This window comes from Carcharodon carcharias, chromosome 21 (genome assembly GCF_017639515.1).
Source record: "Carcharodon carcharias isolate sCarCar2 chromosome 21, sCarCar2.pri, whole genome shotgun sequence".
Classification (NCBI taxonomy): Eukaryota; Metazoa; Chordata; class Chondrichthyes; order Lamniformes; family Lamnidae; genus Carcharodon; species Carcharodon carcharias.
The window spans coordinates 36428508-36454710 of NC_054487.1; the positions used below are offsets into that span (position 1 = coordinate 36428508).

General features: G+C 43.1%; 1 protein-coding gene across 2 annotated transcripts in view; it reads right to left on the reverse strand.

Moving 5' to 3' along the window:
* scube1 (signal peptide, CUB domain, EGF-like 1) overlaps nucleotides 1-26203 on the reverse strand; it is a 386703-nt gene that overhangs the window by 259029 nt on the left and 101471 nt on the right. For both annotated transcript variants that reach the window (XM_041216271.1, XM_041216270.1), the window contains exon 4: nucleotides 20719-20853. In XM_041216271.1, coding sequence (XP_041072205.1) covers nucleotides 20719-20853 — 135 coding nt within the window. The remainder of the gene's footprint in view (nucleotides 1-20718; nucleotides 20854-26203) is intronic.

Below are 26203 nucleotides of genomic sequence, written 5' to 3' on the forward strand. Positions count from 1 at the left end.
TATCCCAGGAGCAGCTTCTCATGAAATGGGTATGACAGAAAACTTGGCATGAGAGGTTTCAGTTATGAGCCTGCACTCTATCACTCAGAGGAATAATGCTTTGAAGGATCAAAATAATGTGCCACTCCACTGCACAACATAATCTAAATAATTCAGAGTCTTGTGTTTGGGCGTGCGACCATTATACTCAGCATCTCACTGCCTTAAAGTTGAAAAATGACCACTACATCGCAAAGGGCGACACTGTGTCAACTCTTGAGAAGTATTCATCACACTCTGTCACATTGCATTACTGTTGAAAGGTACTCATCACATCTCAGACTGTCAGGTGCTCCAAAAATCTCAGTTAGTTAAAGTAAACAAACCAATATTACACCTCCCACCACTTATACTGTTCACATGAATCAAGGTCAATCACCTGTGTTAGGTGAATAGGACTAACCATTTGCCTTTACCATCAGAATCAATTAAAAAGGACACCACTTATAACATATTAAGTCTCCCGACTGTTTTGGGATACATTCATGAATCCTCCTTTTAACTGATTTCCCTGCTTCAGTAACTTTGTTTTTGTCCCTCAGCCATTTTTCACCTTCCAGCAGCTGTTTGGGAATTTGTTTTCTTTAGCTTCTCCCAGTTTCTTTTCTTCCTGTGTCATTTCCCTCATTCAGTTGGATAAAAGCTCAGGCTACAGTCCCACAATGTCACACTGTTGCCTTCCTGCTACTTATTTGATTTTCCACCATCTAGACCAGGCAAATCAAGTTAATGGCAACACACCTGTTATGTGGTGAGGACCATAATTCAGTTGATGGTGATTACCTACAATATAACCACACAAATGACAAAACAACTGAGACTGACAGGTTTTTAATAGGTTATGGTATCAACAACAAGGTGTTTTGCAGGAGCATTTTTAAACTCAATTCAACTCTAAACCACAAACAGATATTAAGACAGATGATCAAACACTTGGCCAATGAAGTAGGTTTTGAGAATCATCTTAAAAGACGAGAGAGGGGTAGAGAAGCAGAGAGGCTTAGGGAAGGAATTCCAGCATCTAGGGCTCAGGCACCTGAAGGTATGGCCAATTAATGGTAGAGTGATTAAAATCAGAGATACACAAGAGCCCACAACTAGATGAATGCAGAGATCTTGGAGAGCTGCAGAGCCAGATAAGTTTACAGAGATAGGGAGGGTTTACAGAGAATTTGAAAACAAGGGCCTGAATTCTACTCTCTGGTTGCGCCAGAAGTTGGAGCGGCTGAAAGTGGATGTAAAACCCGCTCCCGGCCAAGATAGCACTCTGAATGCAATATTACGCAGAGTGGCCAATTAAAGCCTGCCCAGAGTGAAACGAGACCACTGGTTGCTTTTTCCATGCACGGAGGTGGGAACGCATCGGCCACCTGGGGACCTGGCGGGGTGTTCATAAAATGGAAGAGGCAGCTCCCTGAAGGCTGCCAGGAGTTGTGGGGGAGGCTGAGGGAGTTGTTTTGAAGCAATACAGGAAGTGTCCTGGTGTGCAGTCATTGTCCCAGCACCTGGTGGCCATGGAAGGGGGGAGGGCAAGTCAGGTGGGCACTCTGCCTTCCTCCCCCATGTTTCTCAGATGAGTGCCTGGGAGTGCTGGTTGAGGTGGTCAGTGTCAGGCGGCATATCTTAATTCCCAGGGACGGCAAGAGAAGGCTGCCCCACCTGACCAAGGAGGCCGGATAGAGGTCGCCACCCAGGTCAGCTGACACAACACGGTGCACAACACATGGCTTTAGTGCCACAAAAGGTCCAATGATCTTCTGCAATCAGCAAGGGTAAGTGCAGAAATGGCATGGACCTGTACAGAGAGCTTTAGCCGGGTGCCCGTTTCTCAGAATGTTCATGGGTCTGAGTGTGTATGTAAACTGGCACTGAAATCTGCCCTACCAAGGCTGGGATGTCAGCATGACTGGCCTCAGTGCATTGCAGGGTGAGATGTGCCAGTCTCACAGCCTGCATAATGCCCAGGACAGCAGGGAAAGGGGGGACCAGGAAAGGACCTTCAGGGAGATAGAGCAATAATAATGAAGCTATTTTTCCTCTATCAGGAGAAGAGCAGTCATAATGCAGTTGAGTGCCGCAGAACAGGTGGGGGAGTGCCAAATCTATGCATCCTTGTGAAGCACAAGAGTGATGCACTGAAGCTGGAATGCCACCGACCAGCTCACTCCTCCAGTCGTGGTGAGGCAGGGTCTCAGATGAAGTAAGAGTGCAGGTGAAAGATGGATGTGCAATGGGTACTGGAAACACAATGGGCTCCTCTCATCAGAAACTGAACAGTCATAGCCAGAGAGCCCATTGAAGGTCCAATGGAGATGGCACCATGCAGCAGGTCTCCACTGTCTCCTCAGCCCGCCTAGCTTGCACAGTGACTTTGACAATTGAATGTACTGATCTTTGCCTTCCTCCTACAGATGTGCATCCATAGGAGCAGCCAGTGACCCCGAGGACCTCCTATTGAGCTCCAGGGAAAACATCACACCTTCACCAGTGTCACACTGTCTCTCTGAACCAGGCACCAGTACAGATACTCACACAGCACTGGGTGTTAGTTATTCCGCTCCACGGGTAATGCACAGCAATGAGGCCACATCACACTTGCATGAGGAGCTGGCAGAGGCAGAGAGGTCCCAGTGAGCGGACAGTGGGAGCACAGCTGGAGACCAGGGCCATGCTACGTCAGAGGCAGCTGACGCGCATTCGGAGTTGTCCATCAGGCGACAGATAATGGATGTTCGGAGGGATGCGTGGGGAGAACTGGTGGAGATCCATGAGGGTCTATGTGCCATGGTCTCCGTCATGGAGGAGTCCATGGGGAGCATGAGTTCGGCGATGACTCTAAAAACCGAGCCCACAGCCTCCTCCATTGAGAGAGTGGCAGCTCTCATGGAGAGGCAGCTTCAGGAGCAACTCAGGGGTTCCTGGGGTTGCACTCGGACCTGCAAGCCCTCACACAGGCAATGACCTCAGGAGGTCACTGCCAGTGTGAGAGATGGATGAGGCACCCATTCTTTCTAATGGGTGCCCGTCCATCAATGGTGAGCAGGGAGGTACAAACGCACCTCACGCTGGCAGACGAGCTGCCTGTCATCTCTGTGGGCTTCTGTCGGGGTGCTCTGGACAAGAGCACCAGCTCCTCCGCCCCTCTGCCAGTGGCTGCTGCATCTGATGATGCCAGGATGACCGAGCTGTGCCCAGCCATGAGGCTGGACACATCCTCCCCAGGTGGAGCCGAATCGGGATCCGGGAGCCAGAGGTGGACCACCAAGATCATCAGAGCCACCAGGGTGGCAGGGTCAGCAGCTGCCTCCACTGCCACTGACAGTGATGGGGGGGGCACCAAGACACAGCACCCGCAGACATACATTGAAGGCACCTTGAGCACAACAAGGGTGTGTCACAGGTGAAATATTTTGTGATAATTATTTTGACGTTTGTTTTAGGGATGGACACTTTGTTCTTTCTTTGTTGTGAAGTAACATAAACATTTACTTGACTTAAAAAAAAAAACAGAATTACCTGGAAAAACTCAGCAGGTCTGGCAGCATCGGCGGAGAAGAAAAGAGTTGACGTTTCGAGTCCTCATGACCCTTCAACAGAACAATGATGATTATGAGGGAGACATGCTCCAGAGAATACTGCATGCTCCCTGAGCATTGTGTTCTGGTGAAGGGTCATGAGGACTCGAAACGTCAACTCTTTTCTTCTCTGCCGATGCTGCCAGACCTACTGAGTTTTTCCAGGCAATTCTGTTTTTGTTTTGGATTTCCAGCATCTGCAGTTTTTTGTTTTTATATTTATTTGACTTAAATGGGCTGAGTTGGCTGGATGGTTTGGATAGGTGCCAGATGCAGCACAGGCTTGTAAAAGTATGACGTTGTGTGGCACTGGCATACTGGGTTGGGTTCTCATTTATTGTTTGTGAGTAAAAGAGGCAGTGCCATTGGCTTGACAAGGCATCGATGCCCTGGATGCCTAGCAGAAGGTTTGCTGCATCAAAGCATCCCTGGTGTTCCTGTCTCCATGAAGGTTCCTGTCCTCTGCCTCGAGATCCTCACCCTGCACCTCCAAAAGATCTTCCCCTGAGCCATCACTTGTGTCATCCTCCGTGGCCTGTGGAGCTGCCTCGCTTTCCTCAGCCTTCAGTGGGTCCCCCCTTACCAGAGCTGGGTTGTGCAGGGCGCAGCATGCGACGATTATGAGGGAGACACGCTCCGGAGAATACTGCAATGCTCCCTGAGCGCATCTTCAGCAGCCCAATGGTCCTCTCCACCACTGCCCTTGTGCACGCATGGCTCCTGTTGTATCTCTCCTCGGCATCAGTTCTTGGGTGACAGAGTGGGGTCATCACCCACCTCTTCAAGGAATAGCCCTTGTCACCCAGGAGCCATCCATCCACTAATGCAGGAGATTTGGCACCTGTAAGTGCCACAAGACGTAAGCTCCCAGGGTAACAGGCACAAACTTGGAAAATCTGTGTCCTGTGGTCACAGATGATCTGAAAATTCATTGAGTGGAACGCTTTTCTGTTGACAATAGCTCCCAGTTCACCTGCTGGTGCCTCAATGGCCATGTGAGTGCAATCTATTATACCCTGGACACGAGGAAACCCAGCCATCGCAACAAAGCCTCGTGGTCTCTCCGCCTGGCTCATCTCGTCTGTTCGGAAGTGAATGAACGTGCAGAAATGTCTAAAGATAACATCAGTCATAAGCTCGACACAACTGTGTGCAGCTGCTGGAGAAATGCCACACAGATCCCCTACTGACCCCTGAAAAGAATTGGAGACATAGAGGTTGAGGGCCACTGTGACCTTTAAAGCGATCGACATGGGGTGTCTGTCCACGCAGTTGTAGGCAATTTCCAGACTTGCCATGTGACATCTTGCTGTCACTGAGTCCCTAGACAGGCGGAGCCTCCTGCGGCACTGGACCTTGGACATCTGGAGATAGTTGGAGCACTGCCTGAACACTAACCGCTGGATAGTGACGACTTCGGCATGCCCTCCTGCCTTGGCCTCCCTGCTGGCACTGCACCAACTGAGCCCTCTCCTCTTAAAGATCTGACCTTGGGATGCTGCCCACTCCCACCTAGCCTCCTCTCCCCCCTGCCCCTCTCTTCCTCTTCAGGAGGGGGTGGTTCCACCAGTGGAATACACTACCCCCATTAGATGGGATGCAGAGGAGCATTGCCTTGAAAATGAAAGAGCACTGTGCTGCAATACTCTGGGGAACCTCCCAGGGAAGATGAGGACCTGAGATACTGAAAGACAGGCTTGAAAATCAAACGAGATGCAATGAAACTCTGGGACATCTCTGTACACACACAGCAACAAACTGGCAATGACAGAGAAAGTGCTGCTGCTCCAGGGGCCTTTTATTCTGTCCGAAGATGAGGAAATGATTAAAACATGAATTCCGCCCAATCATTTTGCCTGTGCGATGAGCTAAAAATCACACGGGCAGCGTAAAATCGCTATCTATTGGATTGTTAATGGCCTTAATTGGCCCTTTAATTACAGGTCAGGCCAAGTGCTCATCTGACCTCCCGAACGTACAAATTCTGGCCAAGGACGAGAACTTAAAAAGAATAAAGGATTGACGGAAGATAATATAGATCCAAGAGCAAGGAGTGCAGGTAAAGGGACTTGTTACAAATGTAGGCAGAGTTTTGGATGAGTTCAAGGATATGGTTTAAAGGCAGTTAAATTAATCAAGGTACAGGTCACCCATAAATGGCAGAACAGGCTCAATATACTGAATAGATTACTTCTGTTTCTACATTCGAAAGTTGCAAAATTAAATGAGCAGCAGGCACTAAGTAGCCACTCATAAAGAAGCACACTGACACAAAATAAACCACTGAAATCAATCAAAATCTCCTTTATCCAAGATGCTTTCACTGGCTATATTGCTTTCTTACTAATCTTGGCATGTATGCCTAAAAATAAAAAAATAAAATTTATTTTAAAAAATTACAATTACCAGCTAGCTTGGTTCCAACAATTTTCACCACTAAACACAACATACCATACCAGGTCTTGCAAAATCCAAGCTGCTATTACATCCTCCCCCATCCCCAGCTCTCCCACCGCCATACTTTACCATGTCAACCCAACCAGCAGATTCCTCAAGTTGGGAGGTTCCATTCAGTGACCCAGATATAAAGTTATAAAATGCACACAGGGGACACTTTCTCCTGGTAACAGGTTAAAGTTAATGAACGACAGATAGATTCTACACATGCTCAAACAACACGTTTTTTCTATTTCACCCCTCTCCTAATATTACTCAGTTCTGTTGAAGGGTCATGAGAACTTGAAATGTCAACTCCTTTCTTCTCTGCCGATGTTGCCAGACCTGCTGAGTTTTTCCAGGTAATTCTGTTTACGTTTTTTCTTTGCCTACTGGAAAATTGAATACTTCTTGGCAATCAGAGATGGTGATCTCCTGCAAAAGAAAATTAAAATAGACCTGACTCCGTTAGCCCACCACCAATTGACATTGGAAGTTTCCCAGAGGCTTCAGGGGGAAATATCAATCCCAGGACTGCCAACCTGATCTCATAGCTTTCTATTTTGCTTTTATCTACACTACCAAAGGCTGAAGCAAAATGCCAGCTTGGTCTCTGTAAAGGACACAAAATGGCACTGTACTCATGCTCCAAGAACAACATCACCTGATTTATGGCTCTGGATGACTCTTCTGGCTTTTTCCTTTCCAGTGACTCACTAACCACTTCTATCACACTCCCAATCTGTACTTTTTATCCCCCTCTTTCAGTACTCCTTGTTCTATCATCATCTTTAGCTTGCTCCCAAGCAGAGCCTATGTTGAGCCTAGTGGCTCCCTGACTTGAACCTGTATTGTTGAGGACCTAGATCCTAGGGCCCAGGCAGTTGAAGACAAAGCCACTATTGTTGGAGTTAGTAAAATCAGATATACACAAGAGGGGGATGAGTACAAAGGTCTCAGAGGGTTGTAGCACTAGAGGAGTTTATAAAGATAGGAGGGCCCCATTTGACCTGGTTTCCATGGGGACAGGGGAGCCAAGTTCAAGCCCTTTTGAAAGCCAAGTGCAAGATTTAATACCTGGACACAAAAGGAGAAACAGCTGGCCTTGCTATGTGCATACACAGCCTCTCAGAGGTAGGGGAAGAAGACGCACAATAGGTGCTGTTATGCCAAGCAGAAGGAAAGGATTGCTTTTGAGTTAACCACAAAGTGGAAGACTGGTGAGGACAGAAGCCCTATTTGAAGAAACAAGGATTGCATAAAGTTAAAAACCAAGGAATCACCAGAGGACAACTTGCTACAGGAATGCCATTGATTATGAAGATGGAGTGAAGCAGACATTGTTTAAAAGGGCATTGGAATATTCACCCTGGTGTAGCAGGGAGAAGAAAATCTATTGAATAGCTAGGAGAAATTTCTGACTTTAACTGCAAGGCTACATCTCCTGTTGAGTGTGTGCTGTACCATATAAAGGTGTTGTGGGAATTTCAGTTGTGTTAAAACATCGGAGATTACCTTTTCTGTGGTATAGTGTATAAGCTGCATAATAAGTCATGTTTAGTTAATATTGATTTTAGTTTTTTTGTTGCAGTAAAACTCTTAAAATGTGAAAATTTGTTGTATGATTCCTTTGCATTGGTCACTGGGAAATTGATATTTCTTTTTAAAAGTTATCAGTCTCTATGGGGATCATAGCAATAATAAAACACTTGTATTAAGTTAAATTTAAGTCACAATATTCATTAAGCAGAAATACCAGGGGATATGAATCAGCTTGTGACAGTGGGTCTGGCATAGCTTCAACTTTAAACAAAACTGAGGGCATAAACTACATTCATTAACAGAAAAAAACATCTGAACTTTGCAGAAACTAGTTTCGGGGGCATTAAGTGAAATATTTTGAGAGGATACTTATGAAAGTTTATTTCCACTAGCTGGCAAACTGGTAACATCGGGACTAAGATTAAGGATTACAGTATCACTAGAATAATGAAGTCACAGTGCCTTTGGGGGGAGGGTTGCACGTTCATGGAATTGAACAACCCTGAGACATTTCAATAACTTAATTAAATATAAATCTAATCATGCTTTATTTCAAAAAGAATGTGCTTTAGATCATTTAATAAAGCACAGATATTGGTCTAGAGTTTGCCATGCCACATGGAAGTGTTGAAATATAGGCAGGATTTTCTGCAGGTCTCATTTCCCTCTTCCCCCGCCAATAGTGAGCACTGTTGCTATGGACCAAGCACTGAGGCCTTCTTGTAATGGTTACAGTGATGCTCCAGGTTAGAAGGCAACAAAGGACAGGAGAAGGTTGCAGATAAAAATTCTAACATTCAGATTTTTTAAGGAGAGTCCCTTTTCTGAAGCTTCTGAAGAGTGTTTTATTTTATTTGAAACAAACAAAAATGTTTTAATACTAATACACAAGCAAAATACTGCAAAGTTGGAAATCTGAAATAAAAACAAAATTGCTGGAAATATTCAGCAAGTTAGGCAGCATCTGTGGACATTTCAAGATGAGATGGCCTTCTCCACCTGAAACTAGGGCGGAATTTTACAGCCCCTACCACCGGTGGGATTTTTCAGTCCTGCCAAAGTCGATGGCCTTTTGAATGGCTCGCCACATTTTATGGGCCATACCACAACAGGCCCATAAAATTCTGCCCATTAACTCTGTTTCTCCCCACAGGTGCTGCCAGACCTGCTGCGTATTTCCCGCATTTTTTTGTTTTTATGATATTAATAATGTTTTTAAGTTTAATTTTGTGAACTGCACTCCAGAACCCAAAATGGCCTCTCCCAGTTCCTCTGCTGTCAGGAGCATCTGGATGAGCACTGCAGAGACCAGACTGAACGGGGACGGTTAGGTGGGCTGTTGGTATGCTTGCCTCCCAATCTTTCTATTTCACCCCTCTCCTAATATTACTCAGTTCTGTTGAAGGGTCATGAGGACTCGAAACGTCAACTCCTTTCTTCTCTGCCGATGTTGCCAGACCTGCTGAGTTTTTCCAGGTAATTCTGTTCAACATAGGCTCTGCTTAGGAGCAAGCTAAAGATGGTGATAGAACAAGGAGTACTGAAAGAGGGGGATAAAAAGTACAGATTGGGAGTGTGATAGAAGTGGTTAGTGAGTCACTGGAAAGGAAAAAGCCAGAAGAGTCATCCAGAGCCATAAATCAGGTGGTGTTGTTCTTGGAGCATGAGTACAGTGCCATTTTGTGTCCTTTACAGAGACCAAGCTGGCATTTTGCTTCAGCCTTTGGCAGTGTAGATAAAAGCAAAATAGAAAGCTATGAGATCAGGTTGGCAGTCCTGGGATTGATATTTCCCTCTGAAGCTTCTGGGAAACTTTGACATCTCAGGAAAGCTTCTAAAAAGGCACATCTCTCTCACAAGGCAGTAACTTTTCACCTTGCCTTCCCTTGGTGGCTATTGGCAAGTGGTTCTGAGCCACCTGCCTATGATTTGCAGCAGGAAGTTTAGGAAATTGAACTTGATTGGACAATATAAGATTCTTAGGGGCTTGACAGGGTAGATTCCGAGAGGATGTTTCCTCTCATGGGGAAATCTAGGATGAGGGGGCATGGTTTAAAATTAAGGGATTTCCCATTTAAGACAGAGATGAGGAGGAATTTCTTCTCCGAGAGTAATTAATCTTTGGAATTCTCTTCCCCCGAGAGTATTGGAGGCTGGGTCATTGAATATATTCAATGCTCAGTTAGACAGATTTTAATCGCCAAGGGACTCGAGGGTTATGGGGACAGACAGGAAAATGGAGTTAAGGCCACAATAAGATTAGCCATGATCTTATTGAATGGTGGAGCAGGTTCAATGGGCCAGAAGGCCTATTCCTGCTCCTATTTCTTATGATCTTATTAGTTGTTCTCTTTTCAAGGAGAAAGCATGAAATGTCAGCATGTGTGCCATCATAATGAATTTAACCTATGTTTCAGAAAACATTTCTTAATGGGGGTGAGATGATGGACTGGATTTAATGGCTGCAGCAGTGGGCCTGGCTGAAGAGCTTGTGGCAACCCTGCTTGGCAATTTCCAGGAGTTCTGATGCAAATTAATCCCAACCAGACACTTAGCTGCCTGTCATCAGAGCCTTCAGGATGAGGATCCCACATCCAAGAGCTGCCAGCCAGTCAGATAGCCAGCAGCTCCTCAGAGCCAGCAGTGCCACCAGGATTGGTGGTCACTGTCGGTACTACAGGAGGCCCCGGAGAGGCATAAGCAGCCAAGGAGGCCCTGGTACATAGGTAAACCAGTTTAAAGGGCAGTGGAGGGGTCTTGCCTCGAGGGCAGTCCTTCATGGGCAGAGCCCTCCTTTGGGCACAGGATGCCTGAACAGGACCTATACCCCAAGGGCACAGGCAGGTCTGCCAGGGTTTAACTGACAGCTTGCCCACCTGATGTGGCCCCATCCACTGCTGGTAGAATATCTGAGGCAGCAGGATAAATCCCTTAAGTGGCCCCTTAATTGGTCACTTCAAGGCCTTAATTGGCCTAGGGGTTGAAGTCCGAAATCAGCCTTCTCTGCCCCAGACTTAATTGTGGGTAGGGCAGGTGTTGTGGAGGGCCGGGGAGGGGGGGTGGGGCATTTAGTTGGAAAGTTGACAGGTTTTCCGCCCTCCAGTTTGGTGCCCGATTATATGCCCACACCCCCCCCCCACCCAACCTCTCATGCCATTCCCTGGGAGGGGGGGAATTAAATTCCACAAGATGTGCTAGCAATCATGGAAGTATTTTACTGCTTCTCCAAGTATACATCGGTGAGTAAATGAATACTTGCAAGAGAAGAAAGTGCGAGAGAGTTATTGTGGTACTTCTTGTATGTAGCTGGTAACCTGAAGATGAAGATTAACAATAGCGAGGACAAAGTGATTGCAATTGGAGAACATACTTCTAACAGGCATATCCACAAGGGAAGCCTGGGCCTTTTACCTGGAGAGGTTAGTTAACTTATTTTGACATTGAGCAACCATGTAGGGATTGCTGCAGGTGGCATTTATCACCATGCTCACTTCCATTCTCCATATTGGACCATAGCCTATGAGACCTCCTTCCCTTGGCCCACGAAGAGGGGTCTGCTTTTGATGGACGGAAACAGTAACATCTCATTTGGAGTCTTTATATTTATAGGCTCAGTGTCATAAAGAAGCACCAGCTACAGACAATGCAGGAAACCACAACATTACTGACATAAAGTGTATAATCTTCTGGGTCCTACAGAGGCAGGTTTGAAGGCCTGACTGGGAGCAAGGTGAGAGATAAGAGTGTTGCGTTGGTGCCTTGATGTTGCAAGAGGTGGGTGAACTTTGGCAGCAGCTACTTGTCTGGCAGCAACAGGGGTAGCTGATAATGAGCAATTGAGGGACTAATGAGGGAGTCAGGGAGTCTAGGAGGATCCTGCGGGATCTTCCCTGCATCAAAGCACACTTCCTCATCCCTGGAGGCATGCGGAGCTTGGCAGTCCCAGTGGCAGGCTAGGGCCCATCGCAGTCAGAGGCTCCTATTGCAGATCTATGTGCGTTCAAGGCTGTGGCCCGGACAAATCCTCCACATGGGGTTTCTCCTCAACTCCGATAACTCTACCACCTTCGGGCCTCTTTATTTATGAAATTGCATTGACACTTCAAAGGGCACCTCCCTGTTGAGGCACCCTCACATTCATTCTGCCTGAGTGGCATTTACCTCTCCCTGTGGGGCTGCCAGCCTTCCCCAGCTGCAGGCCCTCTAATTGGGCCTGAAGACTCAGGGAACAGCCCACTGTCCTTAACTGGATGGCAGTTGCAGAGGTGACCAATTGGAAGCTGCCACCCAGTAGTTTGTGCCTGAGGGTGCACTGCAGACCCATGCAGGGGCAGGACGTGGAAATGGTCCCAGCTCCAGGAAACAATCTACCATAAGATTCCATCCAAAATATCTACTTTGACCATTTCAGCTGCTGCAGCTGCACTGGAATTTTCTGCCCCAAAGCAGACTGTTTATAAATATGTCTCATGCAATGGCAAATTCCCAGCACTATGTTGTGGAGGTGCAATGGGCTGGTTCTCTGCAGAATGACATAACAAAGAAAAGTCCAGCTTTTGTGTTATTCCGAGAGTGTAGATACCAACGAGGAAAGTCCAGTCTTTGGTGTTTATAAACTGCAGTCTTCTACAGGCCTCTGAAAAATCTTAAAAGGAAAATACTGCAGATGCTGAAAATCTGAAATAAAAACCGAAAATATTGTGAAAACTCAGCAGGTCTGGCAGCATCTGTGGAGAGAGAAACAGTACTAACGTTTCAAGTCCAAGGGTTCTGAAAAGTCATGCACACGCAAAACGTTAACTCTGTTTCTCTCTCCACAGATGCTGCCAGACCTGCTGAGTTTTTCAGCATTTTCTGTTTTTGTCTCTGAAAAATGTTACATTGTTTGTGAATTTCCTGAGCTCCCCATGTTCCAACCCATATTTCATGATCATAATTGCTATAATTGCCAATTGCAGAACTTTCCAAAAGAATAGATTTGGTATTACATCTTCAAGGTTGTTGAATGCAGTTCCTGCCATAAGTGTCATTTATTGAGTCAAGTAAGCTCAAAATGATACACCATCAACTTGTATTTATATAGTACCTTTGATGTAATAAAATGACCCAAAGTGCTTCAGAGGAACATTATAATGCAAAATTTGATACCAGGCCTTTGACACCAGAACATATAAGGAGATATTAGGATAGGACACACAAAACAGAATGCTCCAAGGGACAGCAAGTAGATGAGAAGTAGAAGAGGCCAAGGATAGCTCCTTGGGGGAAAAACACCACAGGTAACCGTGCAGGCACAGGAAAAGAAGCCATTGCGGTGATTCTCTGGTTACAATTTGAATTATAGACATTTGATTGCCAAAAGGTAAAAGAGGTGGGTTTTAAGGAGCATCTTAAAGGAGCAAAGAGAGGTAGAAAGATGCAGAGGTTTAGGAAAGGAATTATTGGGCAGCTGAAGGCATGGCCATCAGTGGTGCAGCAAGTAAAATCTGGGATGTTCAAGGGGCCTGAATTAGAGGAGCATGGATATCTTGAAGAGTTGTGGGGCTGCAGAAGATTACAGAGACAGACAATTTGAATTACAGGCTTTTGAAAACAAGGATGAGAATTTTAAAATCAAGGCATTGCTTCCTGGGAACCAATGTAGGTCAGCGAGGGAAGATGGGTGAATGCGGCTTAGAACAAATAAGGACATGGGATAGCTGAGTTTTAGATGACCTCAAGTTTATAGAAGGTGGCACTTAGGAGGCTGGTCAAGGTTTTGTTGAAATAACAAAAGCAAGGATGAGGTGTTGTTATGGAGGTAGAAATAGGTGGTCTTAATGATGACATGGAAACATGATCTCAAGCTCATCTTATGGTCAAATATAACACCAACGTTGCAAACAGTTCAGTCTGAGACAGTTCACGAGGGGAGGGATGATATTGGTAGTTAGGCAACAGAGTTCGCTGTGTATACAGAAGACCTATGTCTTCTGCCTTCCCAGTATTTAATTGTAGGAAATTTCTGCTCACCCACTACTCAATGTCAGGTAAGCAGTGTAACAACTTAAAGACAGTGGATGTGTCAAGAGAGGTGATGCTGAGGAAGAGTTGAGTGCTGTCAGAGTAAGTGTAGGAACTGTTTTTGTTTTTGGATGATGTTGCCAAGGGGCAGCAGGTAGATGAGAAGTAGAAGGGGCCAAGGATAGATCTTTGGGGGAAACACCAAAGGTAACTGTGCAGGCACAGGAGAAGAAGCCATTGCGGTGATTCTCGGTTACAATTAGATATGCAAGAATGATACCAGGCAAGTGCAGTCCCACCTGGCTGGACAAAAATGGAGTGGTGTTGGAGGAGGATAGTATGGTCAACCAGGTGAAAGGCTGCAGACAGACTGAGATGGATGAGGAGGGATAGGTTACCTTTGTCACAGTCACATAGGATATCATTTGTACATACAGAAGTGAAGGAGGCCATTCAGCCCATTGTGCCTGTGTCGGCTCTTTGGTAGTTATCCAATTAATCCTGGTTTCCTGCTCTATCTCCATAGCTCTAACTTTGTTCAGATGGTGCATTCCAGGTCACTGTAAAAACAATGTTTCCTCATGTGGCCTCTGATTCCTTTGCTAATCACCTTAAATCCCTGTCTTCTGATTACTGACTCTTCTGTCCCTGGAAACAGTTCTTCCTCACTTACTTTATCAAAACTGTTCATGATTTTGAACACCTCTGTCAGAACTCCTCTTTAACCTTTTCTACTCTTGAGGAGAACAACTCCAGTTTCCCTAATCGCTACAAAAAACTGAAGTCCCTCATCCTGGTATTAATCTGGTAAATCTCTTCTACACCTCTCCAAGTGCTAGACATTTTTCCATGTATGGTGCCCAGAATTGAACACAATGCTCTGGTTGAGGCCTAATCGGTGTTTTATAAAGATTCAGCATAACTTCTTTGCTCTTGTACTCAATGCCTCTATTGCTAACAACAACAATTTATCTTTATATAGTGTGTTTAATGTAATAAAAAATCCCAAGGTGCTCCACAAGATCATTATAAAACCAAATGTGGCACTGAACCTCATAAGGAGAGCTTAAGGTCAATGACTAAAAGTTTAGTCAACGAGGTAAGTTTGAAGGAGTGTCTTAAAGGAAGAAAGTGAAGGAGGGAGTTTGACAGGTGTAGGTAAGGAATTGCAGAGCTAAGGGCCTAGGCAATTGAAAGCATGGCCACCAATGGTGGAACAGTTAAAATCAGGGATGGGCAAAGGCCTAAACAAAAACAAAAACTGTCGAAGAGTCATGAGGACTCGAAACGTCAACTCTTTTCTTCTCCACCGATGCTGCCAGACCTGCTGAGTTTTTCCAGGTAATTCTGTTTTTGTTTTTGTTTTGGATTTCCAGCATCTGCAGTTTTTTTGTTTTTATCTATGGGCATAGGCCTGACTTACAGGAGAACAGATATCTCGGATGGTGTGGGGCTGGAGAAGATTACAGAGATAAGGAGGGACTGATCCCATGAAAGGATTTGAAAACAAGGATGAGAATTTTAAAGTCAAGATATTGCTTGACTAGGAACCAGCATAGGTCAATAAGCACAGGAGTGATAGGTGAACAGAATTTGGTGTGAGCTAAGCTGCATGCAGAGTTTTGGATGACCCCAAGCTTATGGAGGCTAAAATGTGGCAGTCTTGGTGGTGGTGCAGATATGTGGTCAGACACTCAGCTGGGAGTCAATTATGACATTGAGGTTAGACTTTATTAATCTGACCATTGCCAAGAAGAGGGATGAAGTCAGTAGCTAGGGATCCGAGTTTGGAGCAGGGGCCAACAATAATGGCTTCAGCCTTCCCAATATTTAATTAGAGGAAATTTCTGCTCATTCAGCATTGGATTTCGGACAAGCAGTCTGATAATTTAGCAGCAGTGGAGTATTTGAGAGAGAGGTGGTGGTGTGGTAGAGTTGGGTGTTCTCAGCAGACATATGAAAGCAAGGTAGTGCTTTTGGATGATGTCTCTAAGATGCAGTATGTAGGTGAGAAATAAGAGGGGACCCAGGATAGAACTTTGGAGGATCAGTATTGGTAATGGTGCAGGATCAAGAAGAGAAGATATTGCAGGTAATACTCTGGATACTATTAGATAGTTAAAAATAGAAATGAAAGCAGGCCCACCCAGCTGGATGACAGTAGAGAGGCACTGGAGAAGGATAGCGTGGTCAATGGTGTCAAAGGCTACAGGCAAGTTGAAAAGGGCAAAGAGGGAAGTTTACCTTTTTCACAGTCACATATATCATATCACGTGACATTCATAAGATCTGCTTTGGTTCTGTGGCAGGGGTGAAAACCTGACTGGAGTGATTCAAACATGGATTCCTTTTTTTTTTGAAAATAGTCTTATTTCTCAACTTAGCCTGCCACCTTCAACGATTTGTGTATATATACCCTTGGTGTCTCTGTTCCTCTTTAAAATTATAGTATTTAGCTTTTATTGCCTCTCCTCATTTTTTCCACCAAAATGTACCTCTTTGTATTTCTCTGGGTTAAATTTCATCTGCCAAATGTCTGCACATTTTACCAGCCTATGCCTTCCTAAAGTCTATTAGTATTCCTCTTAGTTTTTACTATATTTCCAAGTTTTGTAACAATTGCAAACTTTGAAATTTTGCCCTGCATAAACAAGTGCAAGTCATCAATATTCATATATCAAAAAGAGCAGTGGTCCCTGAGGGACATCACGATATGTCTTCCTCCAGTCTGCAAAAACAACCGTTCACTAATATTCTCTGCTTTCTAGCCATTCACCGATTTTGTATCCACACTGCCACTGCCCCTTTAATCCCCAGGACGTTAATTTTGCTAACAAGTCTATTATGTGGTACTTTGTCAATTGTCTTCTATCTACATGGCAGCAACCACATTACTCTCACCAAAGGACTCGGGCAAGTTAGTCAAACATGATTTGACTTTAACAAATCTGAGATGACTTTCACTTATTAGTCAATACTTTTCTAAATGACAATTAACTTGGTCTTGGATTATTGTCTGCTTCCCCACCACTTGGACTTAGAGGTTCTGAAAACTGTGAAGGTACAATAGACTTAGCTAGATGATAAATTTATTTCCTTCACATTCCAAAATGATTGACTTAAGAGTATCAGATACTCCGGCTGACTTGTTTATGACTAAAGCTGGCAATTGTGTCTGGGATCTCTTCCCAAAACTAAACATGGATTAAAATAACATCCCACATTCCTTTTTCTCTTTTTACTAGGAGTCTTTCCCAACTTGATAAAGCACAGAATAAACAACGGCAATAAAGCAACATTTATGGTAAAATGGAGATGTTCCACATTACACCATTAATATCCATTTAACATAGGCTTAAACAACTTGTATAATGCATGAAAAATGTCAATAAATTTTCTAGCCTGTTAGTTTTATTTCAAATCATGTCAATTTATAGGCATACGGGAATTTTGCTTGTATAAGATTGGAAATTGCATTGGGCATAATTATCGTGTAACCACTTAACTTGTTCAAATCACAGTTTACAATAGCACACAGCATATAACTATGATTTTTGGACTCAATTCCTCAGCATGTTTGTAAAACAGAGCAAATGGTCATTCTAGCATAATTTATTTGTCGCAGGTAATTTTTGTTTAAAATTTTAAGGACTTGATTTGTCAGTTTACAAAAATATTGCTAGCTGTCAGTAAAGCAGCCTATGATAAAAACAAAAAAACTGCGGATACTGGAAATCCAAAACAAAAACAGAATTACCTGGAAAAACTCAGCAGGTCTGGCAGCATCGGCGGAGAAGAAAAGAGTTGACGTTTCGAGTCCTCAGCCTATGAAGTTAGCAACCATAGTGCCAAGGAGTTAATGATGTCTGCAGAGCAATCAAAACATGACCCATAGTCCCTTGAGGCTTACAAATGAATGTCTAGTAAAGAGCTTTGTATATTATTGATAAAAAGCAAGGTTTTTTAGTGAAAGTTTTCTTTCTGTTAGCAAATTTAGAAAGTCCAGTTCCTTTCTCTATCACAGCAGTTAAACATAAGTCTTATTGAGGTGCTTCATGGGATATTGAGCATTCCTGGTTTATTTTAATCAGATATGAATGCACCATGATTTAAAAGGTGCTCTGCTGCTCCTGCCTTCTTTGCCCTCCCCAAAAACGCATTTTTTGGAAATAAGTATTTTGGGTCAAGCCCAAACATTATGCCAAATCTACTAAGCCAAAGTTAAACTGCATTGATTCAAATGTTTTCCTTGAAATAAAGCCAACTCAAACCAAATCCTGCGAAACACTACTTTGCAAGTGCCTGAAGGCTAGTTTCTTAATGCTAAGATTTATAAAGTAAGTGGACATAATACATTCCACTGGTTCCCAGAGACTGTGCATAAAATATTGAAACATCGATCATAAGGCAACCCTGTGACATGGCAATATATAAAGGCACAAGCTTGAATCCTTTATCCTTTCACAAGGAATGTTCAGTCTCAGCATCATTGAAAAGTGAGTCCCTCTAGGTTAAAGGGGAAAGAAAGTAAGTAAAATCAGTGTCAAGGCACCCAGAGACTGTTCTTATCAATGTTAGTGGCCCAATTACATAGGCACATTAACAACTTATTCCAGACTTATCTGCCTATGCCTGAAAAAGAAAATGATGTGCTGTACAGTGGAAGCAAAAAAAGGGATATTTAAATGATGGGTGAGAAAAGGAGCACTAAAACACGAGGTAAGATTTCATTTACACTTGCCCAAAAGATTATTCAAATGGCAAATTTTATTGTCACGCCATCACAATTTTGACATCTTGTTTTAATCAGAAGCTGAAATTCAAATAAGCAGTAGAGCTTTAAATGGTGAATTTAATATATTCAAGTAGAACTAACAGCACTTCATTCACCATCTCGTAGGTTGGGGCTTTATGGAAAAAGCCATTAAGTTTTAGAAGGCCAGTGTTTTCTCACATTGCCTTGAGCAACAAATTGCAGTAGGTGTTTGTGGGCAATGTAAAACATTCAGTTGGAAGCTATTTTTCCTTGTGATATCTACCAAATTACCTTGTTAAAGAACTAAAACAAAATACTGCGAATGACAAAAACCTGAAGTAAAAACAGGAAATGCTGGAAATTCTCAGCGTTTCTCTCTTCAGAGGCACCACCAGATCTAGAATTCACAGGCTTAATTTTACTGGCCCCCAGGTGGTAGGAGCAGAAGCGGGGAGGCCAGTAAAATAACAGCGCGCCACGTCAGAACGACTCACCAGTTTCTCAGTAGTGGACAGGAGGCAGGCCCAAGTGCAGGCTGAATGCCTGCTCCATGGAGGCAGGCAGCAATTTTGAAAATTAAGAGCCCTGTTCACAGCCATTAAGTGGAGCCAGCAGCATTTTGCCAGCAGGGTGCTAAGCCACTGCTGGCAACACCATTCATGGAAGCAGCCTTCTTGCAACAGCCTGGGGAGGTGGGGAGTACTATCAGAGCCAGATGCTCCATGGCCCATAAAGGGGCCATAGAAAGGAAAACCAGCCCCTTCAGCCCCAACAATCCCCCTTGAGGACTTTCTCCTCTGATCCACAGGGGTTTCTACTCCTCCAAAGTCTCTCAGTCTCCTTGCTGCCTTAGCAGCACCCACCTTTCCCAGTGGCACTGAGGCTTCAGAGTTGTGAGCCTTAATTAGATGGCAGGCCCAGAGCTGACTCCAGGATTACCACCAAGCAGATCCTGCTGCCAGCAAGTGCAGGCTTGGGATTCCCATTTGGTCCTGACCTCAGGCTCCCAAAGGCCCCAGTAAAATTTAGCCCAACATTTCAGGTCGATGGCCTGTAAAAGAATTAGCTTCCTGATAGCTATGAAATCAAGAATTAAAAATACACCACAACAAAATTTAACTTACTCATTATGTTGCATTTGCATGGGATACATATTTGCACATAAATACTTGCACAATCTCAAAATCTAATTTACTGATGCTGAAGAATGGAGAGCATGGTATTATACACTTTTGTACAAGGCATACATACATATTATACACGTTTTCCCATTGTTTCAAGGAATCTTTTTCACACATCCTGTGAACTAGTCTTCATTTTTTTGTTTCGCACAGTAGCACAAATCCTCACCCTGTCCAATTATTTGTCAGAAGTAATTGTACCTTATAGCAAAAAGGGAATGTTTACATGTGTTGCTGAAAGGGGCCTTGTAAACAAGATGTGGCAATCCCTCCTATCCACATTAATCAGTTCAAGGAACAAATTAAAACTTAGATATGGTTACAATGGGGAGCTAGAAGTTAAGCCTGCTGGACCATTGAACAGAAACACTGTTAACGAATAAAAACAATTAGAAAAATAAAAAGAAAACTATTCTGCAGAATAAAAAAAGCACACATGCACAGACACAAGAATTGAAAATTCACTTACCTTTCACAGACAGGTGGCTGTTGGAGGCATGTGTTTTTAAAAAAACTACATACAAGCAACTTTCTATGTAACTGAGAACAGGGGAGGGACAACATGTCTCTTCAGAACAAATTAAATTGGTGCAGAATAGCTTTATAAATCTAATCGACCAGCAGAAATATGGGAAAACAGACCAGTGTGTTAATCTAGAAAACTCCCCCATGTTCTAGAATTCCCATTTTTAAAAAATCGAACTATTATTCAAGCAAAGATCCGGAATTTCCATCACAGCAACTAGAATCATACTGAACCTTATAGACCTTGAAATTACACTATGCGATTTTTAAGTAAACAGCTAACAATCTGTTAATATTCATATCACAGTTCCTAGGTGGTTATTTTTGCTCTTATTTTGAATTATATTTCACATATTTGTATTTCGAAATAAAGGTGAGAAAAATTGCATTTGCTGCCTCATAAATCAAGATATAAATCCAAATTATCATCCTGCATCAATATTTTTAATAAACAAATAAAGGAAATATGTGCCTCTTATTCAGCAATACAATGTTAATTTTCTCATGAAACTCAGATTCTGCTCAGCATTTAACATAGATGTCTAATACAAGATATAGCGTAGAAGAGTCATTAATCTCAAGATTGTGTTTGATTTTTCACTCACTTCCCCTTCCCTATGTGGGATGCAGTAATCCTCTATTGTGGCAGAATCAGACTCACCATTAGACCGATGGATGCAGGTATGTTGGTTATCACTCAGAAAGAATCCCTCTTTACACTGGCATTCATAGCTGCCCATGGTATTAACACAGATTTGCTGACAGCCACCATTATTGTCATCACATTCATTGACATCTGGAAATGTGAAAAAAAATGAGATCATTCAGCTTGACAACGGTCTTAGGATACAAACTAAAATATCAGCCCTCACTAAAAACCATGATGGCACATTCAACACAGACAATACGACATGACAATACATATCAAGGCCCAACTTTGATAAAGTTGAATTTTATAAAGTTGAATATGTAAAGAGCACAGAATCAGCACAGACTAGTAAACCCATTTCTTCCAAGCTATATACCGACTTCTTGAAGTAACTGGGGGTATAGCCTCTCCTGTTGTCTATCAGGGGTCATGTGATGTTCTTGGAGGCTCCGACCAATGAGCCCTAAGCGCAGGCATTCTGGGGTTTGGGGCTTCCTGATGAGAGTCCTGATCAGGCATGTAGCACTGAAAAACTCTCTGTAATAAAATTTCTGTCTCTTGTTGAAACCTGTCTGCTTTGCCAAGTCATTACATTTGGCGATGAAAATAAAATAGCTCCGTCGCTGCACCTCGCCTTGTTAACGTGAGTACATCGAATCTTAAGAAAAAGAAAAGACTAGTCACCAGTCATGCCACTCTTCGGCAGAATTGATTCTTATGGTGTGACTATGGAAAACTGGAGCCAATATGTAGAGCGCCTCGGATCTTATTTCGTAGTGAACGAAATTACCGCGGAGGAAAAGCAGAAAGCCATCCTTTTCAATGTACTTGGTAGCAAGACGTACGATCTTATTTGCAGTCTAATGCAAATTCAGAAAAATTTCTAAAGGAAATACAACATGATATTTCGGGATGAATTAGGGAAGTTAAAAGGCATGCAGACCAAGATATATGTGGATCCTCAGGCAACAACACGTTCCTTTAAGGCCAGACCTGTGCCTTATATGTTGAAGGAGGAGGTGGATGCAGGACCATGCCGGTTAGAAAAGTTGGTTATTATCCAACCTGTCCAATTCTCGGAATGGGCATCACCCATAGTTCCAGTGGTTAAGCCTGACCAAACCATACGTGTCTGTGGTGACTATAAATTGACCATAAATAAGGAAGCGAAACTAGATAAGTACCCCACTCCAAGGATAGATGACTTAATATGCAATGCTGACTGGAGGCAAATCCTATACAAAATTCTATATGAGCCATGCTTACCAACAATTAGAACTGGATAGCACGTCAAGGGGATACATGACTATTAACAAACACAACAGTGCACTCGCCTACCGCTTTGGGGTATTGTCTGCATGCACTATCTTCCAAAGAACAATGGGGAACCTTTTGCAAGGACTTCCCTGAGTGGTAGTATACCAAGATGATGTTCTGATCGCAGGGTCAACTGAGACTGAATACTTGGCCAACCTGGAGGAGGTACTAAGATGGTTCATGGAAGCCAGCGTATGATTAAAGGAGGAAAAATGCACATTTCAAGCATCAGAACTTACTTACCTGGGTCACAGGCCGGATGCCATGGGTTTTCATCCAGTAAATGATAAAGTCCAGGCAATAAAAAGATGCGCCCTCACCATCCAATGTGACCGAACTCAAGTCCTTCTTGGGTATGATCAACTACTATAGCCACTTCTTGCCTAACTTATCAACTGTGTTGGTACCATTACACTTGCAAAAAACGAATCACTGTTGGTCATGGAATTCACAACAGGAAGAAGCCTTTGTTAAGGAAAAAAATTGTTCCATTCGTCATGTTTATTGGTACACCACGACCCATCGAAAGAGTAGGTATTAACATGTGATGCCTCTTGTTATGGTGTAGGAGTAGTGTTATCACAGAATGGAAAATGGATCAGAAAGGCCCATTGGCTATGTCTCGAGGACCTTCTCCACAACCAAAAAGGGTTATTCGTGGCTAGAAAAGGAAGGTTTATGGGTGATATTTGCTATTTGTGTGAGAAGCAAATTAGAAATTGGACGAACAGAGGTCCAATTTTGTCGAAAGTTGGTGATCTTGTTTTGCAAAGATGATCAAATTCCCCTGTATCTGAAGCGATGAGACCATTCCATGCCCGAATGAGAGTGTTAAATTGTCAAGATGGAATGTTGTTGTGGGCATCAAGAGTCATTGGCCCTTCGCAAGGAAGAGAACCACTCTTGACAGAGCTTCATAGTGCGCATCCAGGCATATCAAAGATGAAAATGCTTGTGCGAAGCTATATCTGGTGGCCAGGCATAAACAGTGACATTGAAAGCCATGGTCAAGCACTGTCTCCACTGTCAGCAACAACAGAAGTTGCCTGTTTCAGTTCCCCTGCACCTGTGGGAGTGGCCTGGTCGACCCTGGGTTCGACTACATATCGATTACGTAGGACCATTCTTAGGTACCATGTTTTCATTGATCATAGATGCACATTCTAAATGGATGAATGTATACGAATTCAGATCATCAACATCAAGTGCAACTATCAAGAAACTGTGACGCTGTTTTGGCATACATGGCCTACCGGGAATCTTTGTTTCTGATAATGGTACCGTCTTTACCAGTACAGAGTTTCAGTGATTCATGAATCTGAATGGAATCAGACATATTAAAACAGCTCCTTTTCATCCCTCAAATGGTTTAGCCGAGAGAGCTGTGCAAACTTTCAAGATTGATATCAAGAGGTTATCAGAAAGTACTCTAGAAACTCTACTTTCCCGCTTTCTTCTCAGTTATCATACAATGCTGCATTCGACTATGGGTTCAACACCGTCTGAACTATTGATGATATGTATAAGGTCAAGTCTGGTGTTTCAAAATTGAGAGGGGAAAGTAGAGAGGAGAATCAGAGTAATTAAAAATAGAATCACGGTATTCACAGCAAAGCTCGCACAGTGTAGGTGACATGGTACTCATGTGAAATTTGGGAAGTGGACCTCGTTAGGAACGATTGTCTCAGAGACTGGTCCCTTATTCTTCCAAGTGCAAGTGGAAGATAGAGTCGTTCAAAAGCACATGAACCATATTCGTGATAGATAGGCAGTCCAATAACCAACTATCCTGCCTGCAATCAATGTTGAACTATCAACTGCTGAGGTGACTGATCAACCTAGAATAGACATGCCCGATGTCTCTGTAGAATTGCCAAGCTCAGAACTGCCACTTTCTAATGATGTGTCTCGTGCTGCAGTTCCTGATCATGTCGATCCTACTGAGGAACTTCAAATGGTAGAGCTACGCTGCTCTAGCCAAATGAGGAGAGCACCTCAGACACTTGATCTTTAATCACCTGCAGTTGTTGAATATTCAAATGTTCTCTGTAAATAGAAACTTAAAAAGCTAAAAGGGGAGGAAATGTAGTAACTGAAGGTATAGTCTCTCCTACTGTCTATCAGGGTTCACGTGATGTTCTTGGAGGCTCTGACCAATGAGCCCTAAGCGCTGGAAATCCTGGGAATGAGCCTCCCTGACAAGAGTCCTGATCAAGCGTGTAGCATCTGAAAAGCTCTGGAACAAATTGTTTTTTTTCTTGTGGAAGCCTGTCTGCTCCATCAAATCATTAAACTTCTCTTTGGAAACTCAATCCAAACTACTTAATTAGCTCTTTGTAATTGCCTACCCTCCACCCCTAAATTCATTCATACAGTTGTTTTGTTTAAAAAAAGATACTTGATACATCATTAACTGGATTTTCATTTCTGACAGAAGTTGTGGGGGTGGGAGGATGGGGAAAGGGCTATAATGAGTATAAGTTGCACCATTCTGGGATGGAAAAACAACTTGTTTTTATATAGGATCTTTGATGTAGTAAAACATTCCAAAAAAAATAGCTGATCTCCTCTTATCCCTCTTTGTCATCTGTTCATAGTTGCTTTTGCTCAGAGCCCACCTTATATAGTAGGGCAAGTTCCTTAAAACCTCAAATTTTGTAATGCTTGTTAAGTTTATACTTTCCTTCTCCACGCTCATTAAAAGTTAAACATCTTTCTATTGCCTATATTATTCATTAAATGAGGCCAGAAAGGCCTACGACACTCCTTGTGAATGTTATCAACTCCCTATAATGGGAGACCAATTTTTCCAAAATAGGTAACAACTTTGCTACCTCTCAAACTTACAGCCTTCCATGTTTCTGAAGCACATGAAAAAAATTACCACAAGCCACTACCTATGAAGAAAGTAGAGTGCCCCTACCAAGTGCTTGGCCCATGGTCACATTAACTATGCTTGGAGACCCTTAAACATCTAGCAATGGAAACAGATTAGCTCTGCATTCAGTAGGCCTTTTTTACTCCATGTACATTCTGGGCCTCTCACTTTAAAAAACACACCAAATACCGGAACAACAAAACGTTCTTCGACTCATCAACCTTGCCTCCATCACATATCATGTAAAACTGACCTCGTCATGGATTCTACCAAACGTATTTAATTTCCTGAGAAAAAATTATCTATAAAAACTCTGATAACTCCGAATAATGAAGCAAAATTCCAGGATAAATATTCAGGTACATGTCTCCAATATTCAACCCGAACTGGCTGCTTTCCACAAATGTAATTTTCCTGTTGCCAGAAGCTCTCGGACTTGTGTTCCATAAAGTGTTTGATCATCTCTGTCTATACTTATGCCTATTACCTTCAATCCCATTCATAACCAGATAATTATACTGCTCTTCTGTGTTAATTGATACGCTGATAATTGCTTTTCCTGCCAGTTTCTTTTCTATTCCTGCAACTCTGCAGGGGAAACATTGTAGTAATTTTCAGTTTTATTTGAGATCTATTCACTTTTTAAATTGTTTTTTTTTCTAGCCTAAGTTTACAGTCCAAGTTAGATAATCTATTAACATTCTCAGCATCAATCCTTCTCAACCTTGCAACAAAGACAGGCTCATGGCTCCTTCTTTTTCTTATACACAAAAACTGGCCCCGAACTAAATTTCATAACTCTGAGCCCTAAGTCTTGGTGCCATGCTTGCAACCTTCTTTGGACCTTTTTGTGTGCATTAATGTTCTTTTGTAGATATTGCACTTGAAACTATATGCAAGATTCTAAACTTGGAATTCCTAGAAATCTGGGCAAGATTAAAGTAATTTTTTCATGTCAAATTAACACAGAAGTGGCATCCAAGTGCTGCATTTGCCTTGTTGGTAATAGTTTCACACTAAATAGGGATTTCCAATGAATAATAAATAATACATTAAAGGAGAGAAAGACTTGAATTATTTACAGAATTTTTCACAACCACTGGACATCTCACAATGCTTTATAGCCAATGAAGTACTTTTGAAGTATAGTCACTGTTGTAACGTAGGATAGGCAACAGCTAATTTGCACACTGCAAGCTCCCACAAACAGCGGGCTGAATTTTACGCCAGCGGGATTTTATGGTCCCAAAGCCAATGGAGTTTAGAATGGTTCATCGCATTTTATGGCCCCATTCCCACCGC